This window comes from Nicotiana attenuata, chromosome 2 (assembly GCF_001879085.1).
Source record: "Nicotiana attenuata strain UT chromosome 2, NIATTr2, whole genome shotgun sequence".
Taxonomy (NCBI): Eukaryota; Viridiplantae; Streptophyta; class Magnoliopsida; order Solanales; family Solanaceae; genus Nicotiana; species Nicotiana attenuata.
This window is the reverse complement of record NC_031990.1, coordinates 60127846-60141213: the sequence shown is the minus strand read 5'-3', so window position 1 is coordinate 60141213 and position 13368 is coordinate 60127846. Positions and strand designations below refer to the sequence as shown.

The 13368-nt window shown below is 37.8% G+C and overlaps 1 protein-coding gene across 1 annotated transcript; it reads left to right on the top strand.

The window, feature by feature from the left end:
• Positions 9645-10392, top strand: LOC109220228 (uncharacterized mitochondrial protein AtMg00810-like). Its single transcript, XM_019384687.1, has 2 exons — positions 9645-9802; positions 10170-10392. The coding sequence occupies exons 1-2, from the start codon at positions 9645-9647 to the stop codon at positions 10390-10392; spliced, it is 381 nt and encodes a 126-aa protein (XP_019240232.1).

Sequence of the window (13368 nt, the reverse complement as noted above, 5' to 3'; positions counted from 1 at the left end):
GATAACGAAGCTTTGGCGTGATCATAGTGAGCGGTGAAAAAGTGCAAGCTAGCGTAATCCGAGAGAATATGAGTAGTACATTATTGTAGTTGCTCCAGAGAGAATTACAATATCGAGTGCTCATGATCAGTAGAGAATACTTAGGCAAAATTATAGAAGACGTAGCGGGAAGGATTTCGACAATTGAGGAAATCATAACTTTAGACCTCCTACTTCTTTTCTCCAACCCTTAGTATACCTAGTTTTTAATTTAGTTCTTTAATTTGTTAGTTAATTAGTTAGACATATGAATCTTAATATTTATAACTTCGGAATTGTTCGAGCTTGTCTTCTTAGTGATAGTCAGCTATTGTAGCTAAACCTTAGTTCTTTGTGAGGTTCAAATCCGGACTTTTAGACCGGATTATATTTGTAGTGACCGCTTATCCTTTTTAGGACTAGAGTTGGGCGTGATCACTATCTAAAGGAAGAAGTGTTTGTTAAGAAACCTCCGGGCTTTGAAAGTAGGCTCTTTATGGGCTCAAGTAGGCTCCAAGATCATGATATGAAAGATTATTAAAATTCCTACTTAAGCATGGCTACAAGAGAGGTAAAATTGACAACACTTTATTCTTGAAGAAAAAAGGTAAAGATCTCTTGGTAGTTCAGATATACATTGATGATATAATCTTTGGAGCAACCACTGATAAGCTAAGTAAAGAATTTGCTAAACTAATGGGGAGTGAATTTGAAATGAGTATGATGGGTGAGCTTAATTTCTTTTTAGGCTTACCGATTAAACAAAATTCAAATGGAACTATGATCCATCAGCAGAAGTATGTAAAAGAGTTACTTAAAAGGTTTAAAATGAAAGATTCCAAAGAAATCGACACTCCTATTGCAACAGCCACAAAATTGGATATAGATGAGCCTGGTTCATCTGTTGATCAGAAGTTGTATAGGGGAATGATTGGCTTCTTGTTATATCTCACTGCTAGCGGACCTGACATTGTCTTCAGTGTAGGCCTTTATGCAAGATTTCCGGCAAATCCAAAGGAGTCTCACTTGACTGTTGTCAAGAGGATCTTGAGATACCTAAAAGGCACCACTGGCCTTTGTCTATGGTATCCAAAAGGTACTAATTTCAACCTAGTGGGATATGCTGATTATGCAGGTTTTCTTGTGGATAGAAAGAGCACCTCGGGTATGGAACACTTTCTTGGCTCATGCCTTGTGTCTTAGGCCACCAAAAAGCAAAATTTCGTGGCCTTATCTACTGCTGAAGCTGAGTATGTTGTTGTTGCCTCATGTTGTGCTCAATTATTGTGGATCAAACAACAATTAATGGATTTTGGAATTAATGTAGGTTGTATCCCCATATTCTGTAATAACAATAGTACAATTAGTATAACAAAGAACACGGTTCATTATAAGAGAACTAAGCACATAGATGTTAGGCAAAATTTTTTGTGGGACAACTATGAGAAGGGTTTGATCACTGTGGAATTTTGTGCTATTGACAAGCAAATAGCTGACATCTTCACAAAAGCTCTAAGTAGAGATCACTTTGAAAGGAACGGGTTAGAATTAGGGATGATTAAGATCACCTAAAAGGAACCTATTCTATCTCAAATTGGTTAGAAAATTATGAATTTTTGTACATAATTAGATTCGATTTTGCTCAGTCTCATGCTTTCATTAGTATACTCTTGTGCCATGTGATAAAATGACTCACTAATCTCTAATTATATTATCTCTATTTTCTTGGAAAATTCAGACTTACACAAGAGATTTCTCAGTGAAGAACCTGGTTCATCAAGATTACTTGGTACGTATTCTCCACTCTGCATAACATGAAATAATTATATTTGGATCATGATTAATAGAAGATTCCCATTTAATCCTAAATCCTTTGAACTTCTCTGGTATAAGATGAACCAGTTGCGTTAAAAAAGGAGTCCAAACCACACTAAGTGCCTAGATTCTAGGGACTCTCTCCAACGTCTTTTCAAAACAGAAATTCAGTTTGATTAGACTTCTTAGAGACTGTCGTTACCCAATTAAACACTCCTCTTTAAATTGATTAGGCTTAGTGTCTTCTTCACTTTACCTTTTCAAATCGTCAAAATACTCTCCACCTTCTCTCATCTTCCAAACATACTCAAACTCACTTTCTTTCATACCCAAGTACAGAAAAGGCTAACATCTCTGACAATCCTTTATCACCACCCAAGGAAACCACATCCACACCTTCTATCACCCCTTCAACCATACCAACCTCTAAGAAAAGTAGGGTAAAAATAATGGCTTGCAAGGTTGTCATTGGCGGAGAGCAGATCAAGAAAATAAATGAAAAATTAAAAGCGGGTAGGGAAGAAGAACCCCAGAAAATTGATGAATCGTTCAAGTCTGCTACTGAGGGGGAAGAAACGGTTTCTTCTGAGATAAAACAGGTAACATTCGGCCCTAAAGTTACTCCTCAAATTATTTCTTAGGTTGCTACAATTATGGAGACTAGGTGCGTTCTGGTAGGAATTGTGGTAGGTGTTGAAACTGCTGAGTCTGGAAGGGTTGGTGGTAAAAATTAAAAGAGAAAAGGAAAAAATAGTGAGGGTGCTCGGAGTACTGTGAGGGGTACGGGAAAAGGAGTGGTTGATTCTCCACCCACTCATGTTGGATTAACTACAAAATCAGGTGCTATGGTAGTTTGGGGCGATGAATCTGCTGGAGTAAATGAAAGTGTGAGAGAAACAGGGGGAAGTGGGTCTGGAGAAGCTGCTAAGGGGTTGGTTCGACTAGGGAAGGATATTTTTGAACCTGTTTCATCTGAACAGGAAACCCTCACAGACCTACTGAAAAGGGTGACTGACAGTTACAATCCCAAGAAGAAAGGAAGTTCAGAAGTTAAAACCCCTGGGACCGTTAGGGCAAACAAGAAGAAGAAGGCTGCCTCTTCTATCCCTGTATAGATTCCTCCCACAAGAGGAAGAGCCACAAGGAGTCAGAAGAAGCAGAATGAGGCTGAACTGGAAAAAGGCCTAAGAAAGTAAGAGAAAAGCTGCTACCAAGGGAAAGAAGAAGGTGGTTGAGCCTGTTGAGGCTGTTGAAATTGATGAGATGGACCTGGTCCTTCGAGATGAAGATGAGACAGAAGAAGTGGAGGTTGTGACTCCTGAGGCCAAGAAATCCAAGACTTCCACAAAGAAGTATGTTTCAAAGACAAAGTCTGCTGAGCCATACACTTTAGCTAAAATAACTAGGTCTGCTTTGAAATCAAGAAAAGTGAAAATTATGGAGGAAGAAGAATGGGGTGGAGAGGAAGAAGAAGAAGATTCTGATGCTGAGAAGGACAAGATGGTTAAGTTTGGGAAGAGAACCATCTTGAAAGGCAGACTCCTCAGGGACTTGGAGGAGGAAGGAATGTTAATGTTGCTGGAGAAGTTACAGTTGCAAGGTTGGAAGGACATGATCCTTCAGATGGATGGAAGGCTGGCCAGAACTGAGATTGTGGAGTTCATGGCAAACTGTGAGATCAAAGATGGTAGGGTCACCAGTGTGGTCAAGGGGGTGACAATGACTTTTGATGATAAAGAACTGGGAGAGATCTTAGGTGTACCTGTTGAAGGGTACAATGATTATAAGAAGCTCAAATGGCCAAGTCTAGCGAATCTCCCTACCGCCCTTGCCATTACTAGGAAGTTTGGTGACAATGAAGAGAAACTTGAGCCCAAGGCTATTTACAAAAGCGAGATGAAGCCACCCCACAAAGTGTTGTTCGAATTTGTTAACAAATGTGTGCTGCCAAGGCAAGAAAGGAGGAACATGGCCACATTCATGGACCTGGTCCTTATGGAATGTTTGGACAGTGGGAGGCAAATCAAATGGCCTGGATTTATCATCCAGCTTCTTGATAGGGTCTTGAATGGCACCAAAACTCATGCTATACCCTATGGTTGTATTCTCACGGCTGTACTTGCACATTTCAAGGTACCCATCAAGAAATGGGAAGTTGGTACAAGCAAGGATCATTTTTGGGGCAAACACTCTAACTGCTTATGACTATGAAGCCCAAACCACTCCCAAAAAACCTGGTTCATCCAAAAAGGTACCAGTGAACAGCAAAGTGCGAGCTTTGGTGCAAGAAAGTGGGGCTAAGGATGCTGAAAATGATAGGCTGAAGAAGAGGTTGGCAGAGGTGGAGACTGAGAGAGATGCTCTCAGAGCTGAGCTGGCAAAAGAAAAGGAGAAGAATGATGGCATTCTTCAGGATATGTTGAAGCTGCTCCAAGCCAAAAACCAAGAACCTGGTCTTTCCCAGCCTTAAGCCTCCTAGCCTAGTGTAGATCAACCAGTGACCCAGTTCGGGATTTTTTTGTTTTTTTTGCTCATGATCCAGTGTTTTTATTTCTTTTTATGCTTTGTGGTAGGATCTTGTCAATCAATGAAATTCACTGCCTTTTGCTCTAACTATTTGTTGATATTTCATAGATGGCTAATATCCTTAGATTGATAGATGATGCTTACATCCATGATTGCATTTGAAGTAGCCCAGTGGCCATGAGTAATTTCTATTAAAATTTGGTTGTCTCACAAAATTATGCAACTTTTCGATGATGCCAAAAGGGGGAAGATAAGTTTGTGCTTTTACTTTGGACTGTGATGTTTATAACCTAATGAACTTGGTCCTTGATGATTAGTGACTTTAGAAAGGAAAAATTGTTCTAACCTTATTGATGTTGAGCTAAGTTGAAACAAGGCCTACGCTTATGAAAAGCACTGAGTTTGTCATCATCAAAAAAGGGGAATTTGTTGGCCTAAGTGAAGTTTGTTTTGAATATTGACAAAGGAACTTAAGAATGAACCATGTCCATCCACAGTGTACACATACACGGGCAGACTCAAGTACAAGGGATGCACGTGATGGAGATAAGCTTAAGTGGTTATATCTGATATCTCCTGATCAAAAAGGTTGCATAATTGATAAGGAGAAGGACTCCTTACGCGAAGAGAACACTATCCAAGATAAGGGAGGAGTTAGAAGTTGAGGATAACTAGAACTCTTCCACCAAGCAAGAGTATAGCATTGGGAATCTAGTTATTTCCTATTCTACTAACTCTATAAATTGCAAGATGTTCTCACATTACAGATACACACAAAAGCTGAAATTAAACATGAGTTGAGAGCAAAATAGCAAGGCATTTGCAAGCAATTCTTGTGTGATTCAAATGTGCGAACCTGAAGCTACATGAACCAGATAGAAGAACTAGTTCCAAGTGTCTGTCTTTTATTCTAGTTCAATTCTAGTAGGTATTTTCAAATTGTACCTTTCAGCTTTATCTAGAAGCAATTGTATTAGGTACTGTGAGTATTCAAGTTAGAGTTAACTTGAAGTTGTTGCAACAGTTAGAGGTTGGTTGCCACAACGGGATTAGAGGTAATTCTTAGGTTCACAAAGAGTTTTTGTAAATGCCATTTTGGTTCGGTGATTTAGTGAAACGTTGGGAAAAATCCTACTGAGTAGTAGGTCGTGATTTTTTCACCTTTTGAGCGGGTGTTTACCACGTAAAAATATTTGTGCTCTCTACTTTCCGCATTTATTATTTCTGCAATAGTCATTTAAGGAACACATAGAAGAGCCAGGTCCTTCTATAATCCGTGCACACGAAAATTGGACACCACACATATCACCCCCCTCTTGTGTGGCATTGAAGTAAAAACATCAAAAGGTTTCAAATAAAATCCCTAGGTTTTTCGGATTATACGATGTTAATGTCCTCACTTGTATGTTTTAATCTTACTATTTGGCATTTACACGTGTGAGCATCACACCCATCAGAAAAGTTGATCAAGAGCCGTTGATTTATATATACAGGAAATAAGTAAGAAGCTTCTTACACGTGAATTGCACATGTTTATATATAGTAGGGAATAAAAGAATCTATGTTAGTTACACATAGGGATTGGTAATTATACAGATGGATAGAGTAGATTTATTTCTGCATTTTCTCTTTACATCAATTTTACATGTATAAGTAGGTTGTACACAATGAATGAAATATATAGAGAAAACTTCTGCATCATCTATCTCTCATTCTTTCATGGTATCGGAGCAATTCTCTACTCGATCCTTGAATTTCATAATCTAATCTTTCTCTTTTCTCTTGCTTAGTTAATCTACAATCATGATTGGAACATATTCTGCACCTACTCTTTCTCTTTCTGGTTCAACCAGTCAAGTTGTGAATCATGATGTCAACCATCCTTACTTTCTTCACTCGTCAAATGCACCTGGGATGACTCTTGTCACCTCACCCTTTGATGGAAGAGGATTTCTAGGCTGGAGAAGATCCATTCTGATTGCACTGTCAGCTAAAAATAAATTGGAGTTCATCAATGGGGTTTGTGATGAGCCTACTTTGGGTTCAAATGATCATGCACAATGGAGTAGGTGCAATGACATGGTCACCTCGTGGCTGCTCAACTCTCTAACTAAGGAAATAGGAGACAATGCCATTTATTCCAAGTCTGCAAAAGAGCTTTGGAATAGTCTTGAGCATATGTTTGGACAATCCAATTGAGCCAAACTCTATCATCTGCAAAAGTAAATAGCCAAAATAGTTCAGGTAAATAGCAGTTATGCAGGTTATTTTACAACTTTGAAGAGGCTGTGGGATGAGTTAGATTCATTGAACTCGTATCTGGGATGCACCTGTACTTATGTGTGTGAAGGGAAGAAGAAGGTGGCCAAGTTTCTAGAGGATCAAAGAGTCATTCAATTACTTATGTGATTGAATGATGTGTATGCACATGCAAGAGGAAACATCCATGATGAGCCCACTTCCAAGCATGGATCATGCCTACTCTTTCCTTCTGCAAGATGAAAGTCAAAGGGAAATATATGTTAGCCCACAATATCCATTAGATGGGACATCTTTCATGGTAGGAACTCCAGGGAAGTTCAATCAGAGAAACAACAATCACAAGATCTGGGGAACTCCTCTGAAACAGGGAAACAATTAGCATATGCAACAAAAATTTAAGAAGAAGACAAAGTACAATCCCAATGTGAGTTGTACTCACCGTATGAGAACAAGGCATGTCAGGGCAGATTGCTACAAACTAATTAGTTTTCCTAATGATTTTCAATTTACAAGATTAACAAATTATCAACCTCCAATAAAAGGGAATGCAGTGGTGGAAGGACAGGAAAATGAGGAGAAACCCAATGCTTGCATTGAAGTAAACATGAGCAATCATAACCAATTTTTCAGTAAGGAGCGGGTGTCTGAATTGGTGAACATCATCAAAAAAGTGCAGATTGGAAATGCATGGAACACAACTTCAGAAATAAATGCAAATGTTGTGGATGGTACCATTCTCAAATACACAAGAACTTGTCTTGCTGTTTTTAACACTAACACATGGATTATTGACTCAGGGGCTTCTGAACATATGTGTTTTGGTGCTAGTTCCTTCATAAATTTGACCCCTCTACCTGTACCTTTGGATATTATTTACCTAATTCATTTCAGTTATCTGTTACACAAGTAACACAGAGGTAGTGTGTCTATTCAACCTGATATGATTCTTCATAGAGTGCTTCATGTCCCTTCTTTCAAGTATAACTTATTATCTATTCATAAGTTATGTGTTCAATTCGGTTGCACTTTAAACCTAACCTCTAGTGGTTGTCTATTGCAGGTCCCTTTAATGAGGAGAGGACAAGTTTTTCGTGAAGCTAGAGATAGATTGTACCTGTTCCAGCCACCTAGAATAGAGTATGTTTCTTCATTTAGACAAAATGTAGTTTCTATTCCAAAAGGGAGAAATTCCACTGTTGTTTCTATTTCTGTTTCTTTTCCAGTACCTATAGTTGCTAATGCTACATCTAATGTAAGCCAATGGCATATCATACTAGGGCATTTGCCCTTTTCAGTAATGAAAAATCTGAGTTTCATTGACTTTCCTTCCAGCTTTGACTATGTATGTAATGTTTGTCCTCAAGCTAGGCAGACCAGACAACCTTATCCTTTAAGTCAAATTAAGAGTTTTGCTATCTTTGATTTAATTCACATTGACACTGGGGGACCATTCAAGACTATCACTTACAATGGATACAAATATTTCTTAACTATTTTAGATGACTATAATAGGGCAAATTGGACTTTTCTTTTTAGTACTACGAGCAATGTCTTTTCAGTCTTGAAATCATTTTTATGTATGGTAGACAGACAATTTAACTTGAAAGTGAAGAAAATCATATATGATAATGCCATGGAAGTAGGAACAGGATCACAAGAGGCAAGTTTTCTTGACTCTCAAGGATAATACATAAGACATCTTGTGTTGTAACCCCTCAACAGAAGAGTAGTCGAGAGGAAACATAGACATCTTTTAGAAGTGGCAAGAGCAGTATTCTTTCACTCTAAAGTGACTCTTCCATACTGGGGAGAATGTGTGTTGACAACAACCTATTTAATCAACAGAATACCTTCTAAGGCTCTGAAGGGTCTAACACCATATGAGGTTCTGCTTGGTAAATAGCCCAACTATGATTCACTCAAGAGTTTTGGATGCATGTGTTATGCATTAACTTTGTCTCACAACAGGGGTAGGTTTGAGCCTAGAGCAAAGGGTGTGCGTTCCTAGGGTATGCCCGAAATCAGAAAGGATACAAAGTTTGTCAGGTTTCATGAACATCACTTCCATTTTGCTCACACACCTTTGACACCTGATTTTCCCTTATTCCTATCAATTATAATTCCATCAGACACTTTCCCTCATGCCCCGGTAGAATCCTCTTCTAGACCTATCTCACCATCATCATTTCCCATATTATCTGTAACTCAGCCTTCCTCTTCATCACCCAGCAGCACATCTAAGTATCCTACTTCCCCTACTCCAACCAATATCACTCTTACACCCTCTAAATCTACTCTTGTTTCATATCCTTCTTACTCATCTACTAGGACATTTTTTCCCTCATCAATCACTACCAGAATATCTATCCAGTTCATCCTCCCCCAGTGAGAACGTCTGACAGGGCAACTCAGAAACCACCTTACTTAGATGACTGCATCTGCAATAGCATTTTCCTATCTGACCTCAGTTCCTATCTATCTAAGCCTCTCAAGCCTACTGCCTTCTCCTTTGGAGCACTTTTTATGAATAATTAGCATATTCTCACTTCTATTTCTGAACCTACCAGTTATCTACAGGCTTCTACACATCCTGGGTGGAAGAAGGCCATGGATGCTGAAATTTCAGCACTTGAACTAAACCACACTTGGGATGTTGTACCCCTACCACAAGGAAAGAGAGCTTTACCCTGTAAGTGGGTGTATAAGGTCAAACACAACTCAGATGGTACAATTGAAAGTCTAAAGGCTAGATTGGTGATAACGGGGGACATACAAAGGGAAGGGATAGATTATTCAGAAACCTTTTCACCTGTGGTGAAAATGACAACCATCATGTGTCTCTTGGTTGTAGCTGTTAAAAAGCACTAGAGAGTATCTCAATTGGATGTCAATAATGTCGTATTTCATGGGGACTTGCAAGAAGAAGTCTATATGAAGTTCCCTGCAGGTCTATCTCCTCCTAAACCTAACTATGTTTGTCTCTTAAGGAAGTCACTCTATGGTCTAAAGCAAGCATCAAGGCAATGTATGCTAGGTTAGCTAGGGCTCTAAACTACAAAGGTTATTCCAGTTCTCTCAATGATTATTCCATATTCTACAAGCAATCAGGTGATCTCATTTCTATCTTAGCTGTTTACGTTGATGACATACTACTCATAGGCAATGATGCAACAGAAATTGCGTATATCACAGCCTTTCTAAACACATAATTCAAAGTTAAACATCTTGGAGACATTCATCATTTTTAGGAATAGAAATACTTAGAGAAAAGCAAGGATTTATCATAGGACAAAGGCAATTTACCTTGGATCTTTTGACATAATTTGATTGCACATGTCCGGCAGTGTCTTCACCACTCGATCCATACTCCAATTATGAGCTGATGTAGGAGAACCTTTGTGCGATCCTACTATTTATCGTCATCTTGTTGGAAAGCTCAACTATTTGACTAATACCATGTCGAGTCTATACTTTTTAGTCCTTTGTTTAAGTCAGTACATGCAACGACCTTGTATTTCGCATTGCTCAGCAGCTCTGCGTGTTCTCAGATATCTGCGCACTGATCCTTCTCAAGGAATTTTCCTCTCCACATATCCCTCTTTTGATTTACTCGCCTTTTGTGACGCCGACTGGGCGGCTTGTAGAGATTCTCGTCGTTCTGTGAGTGGTTTTTTCATCATGTTTAGTGGAGCTTCGATCTCATGGAAATTCAAGAAGCAGATTTTCATTTCCCTCTCCTCTACTAAAGCAGAGTACAGGTCGATGCGGTGAGTAACTACTGAAGTTACTTGGTTGGTTCACCTTCTCTCTTACCTCTCTGTCACTCCGGCTTTGCCGGTTCCCATTCACTCCGACAGTTAGGCACCGATTCACATCACCTGGAGTCCCGTCTTCCACGAGCGTACCAAGCACGTGGAGCTCGATTGTCATTTTGTCAGGCAACAATTCCTCTCCAGTTTAATTACCCTCTCTTTTGTTCCATCGGAGCAACAACTCACCGATCTCTTCACCAAGCCTATTTCTGGGGCTTCTCACAAAACTATTTTAAACAAGTTGGGGCCCTTTCCCTCCCCTCCAACTTGAGGGGGGGTGATGAGAAGAACAATCCCCATATAATTTAGCAAAAGAAGATTTATTTGTTGATGAAGAATTAAAGAAGGGTTTAGACAAAATCCCTAGGTTTTTCGGATTATACGATGTGAATGTCCTCACTTGTATGTTTTAATCTTACTATTTGGCATTGACACGTGAGAGCATCATAGCCATCAGAAAAGTTGATCAAGAGTCGTTGATTTGAATATACAGGAAATAAGTAGGAAACTTCCTACACGTGAATTAGACATGTTTATACATAGTAGGAAATAAAAGAATCTAAGTTAGTTACACATAGGGATTGGTAATTGTACACATGGCTAGAGTAGATTAATTTTTGCATTTTCTCTTTACATCAATTTTACATGTATAAATAGGATGTACACAATGAATGAAATATACAGAGAAAACTTCTGCATCATCTATCTCTCATTCTTTCACATTTAGAGTTTGTTTGATTTACAAATATAAAAAGATATATATGAAACAAGAGAGTGTTTTTCATAAAATACTTTTACACTAATGAATAAGGAACGCTCGTCGAATGCAGTATTAGTTTTGAGTAGTTAATATATTTTGCGTATTTATCTTTGTTCTATTTGAGTTTTTCGTTGCTTGTATAATATATATGATGAGTGACGTATTAATTGGATGAATGGGATGAACTTTATGAAAAATAATTGAGGTCAAAATAATTTAAGGGATTTTTACCTTCCTATACACTATTTGAAATTTTATTAACCTCCCTACTCAAGTTTTAATTCAATTACATGGTCATATACAATTTACCGGCAATATACAAATAAGTATCCCTTTATATTAGGAATTGAATAAGGCATATCAATTATTTCCTTATCTCTTTATATTTGCCCACTCCCTCTCTCTCTCTCTCTCTCTCTCTCTCTCTCTCTCTCTCTCTCTCTCTCTCTCTCTCTCTCTCTCTCTCTCTCTGTTTTCCCCCCAATATTTCTTCATTTGATGTTCTCTGTTTTTTATGCTTTCTTGTTATATAGAATTTTAATGGAATTCATCAATGGGTTTCAATCGTTTTAACTTAGCAATTTCCTTTCATGTTGCACAATTGATGTTCAAATTGAAATTGTATCAGTAAATTTTGAAGGTGTTTGACTCTCCACCATTGAGCCATTAAAAAACTTTGAAGCTTTGAAATCGAATTTGGATTTTCAAAAGTCATTACTTGTTTGGATTGGGTGTTGTTGCAAACAATTGTAAATATTGTTTGGAGTTTATATCTGAATTTTGAGGGTTTTTGTTGAAGATTAGACTTGATTTTGGCTGACTTTCAGATTGAAACTTGAAGAAGAAGAAGAAGAACACATGACATACAATATACTTACGAAATTGTAGTAAAATTGTATGTAAATTGTATTATATTGTAGTTATATGTATTTTTTATTTGAATGTTGTATGAAAGGTGAAAAATAGTTGTATAATGTACGAATTGTTGTATAAAATTTGTATTTAAATTATCAATACTATATAAAGTTGTTGATATGTATCAAATTTGTATTAAGAGGGTAAGTTTTGATTGGAGTTTTAGAGAGGAAGAAGCACACACCACATACAAAATATATACAAATCAGATACAAAATACATATTGCATAAATTTATATGATACTGTATTTAAGTTATATGATATTGTAGTTGTATTTAACTGGGTAAAAATAATGTATGAAAGTTGTAGATAAGTTGTATAATATATAATTATTTGTATAAAAATTATTTTTATTATGTATGTTGTTGTAGATATTAAAAGGAGACAGCTTGATTTTAAAAAAAGTCCGCCAAAACATAAAACCTACGAGCAGAGGTTGCTTCTATGGCGTCGCATCTGCGTCAACAAAGGACTGCAATTGACAAAAGGATTGTCAAGGTTTCTGAACTAGGTGTTCCTATATGAGGAGATTGCCAATTTGGAGAAAAATGCTTTAAGTTCGTCTGCACCGATTGTGGTTACCTTATAACATTTCAGATGAGTACTAAGGAGGGCTATATCATATCGATGAACAGTTCATCTGCCCCTCCCCCATAAGGTGTAACATATATTCACACCTATTCCATTATTAAATGCACCAGCAAAATAAAGAAAAAAAATATCACGACCCAAAATCCACTAGTCGTGATGACACCTAACCCAACCCGCTAGGTAAGCCAACTAATATCTATACAGTTTCAATGATATTTAACAGGACAATTAATCAAAGAAATTATTTAAATCTTATACATTCCCAAGAGTTGGTAGTACAAATCATCAGCTTCTAAGGATACAGTTTACAAAGCTGATATGAAGTAAATACATCTTCTGTTTGAAAAGTACATAAACAGAGTTTTACAAAATCGAAGGCTACCATGAACAAGAGGCAACTGAGTCTGGATCGCAGGTGCACCTTCAATGCTAGCTCCCGCCATGTACAGTAACATCGGCATACGAAATCTGCACGCAATGTGCAGGAAGTGTAATATGAGTATAACCGACCCCATGTACTCAATAAGTAACAAACCTAACCTTAGGTTGAAAGTAGTGACGAGCTGGAACATAGGTCGGGTCCAACACCAATAACTAACAGTAGTTCATAATAATGTAGCGCAAGTAAATAAAGAAGTAGCTCAGAGATAACATGCTCAACATTTTCA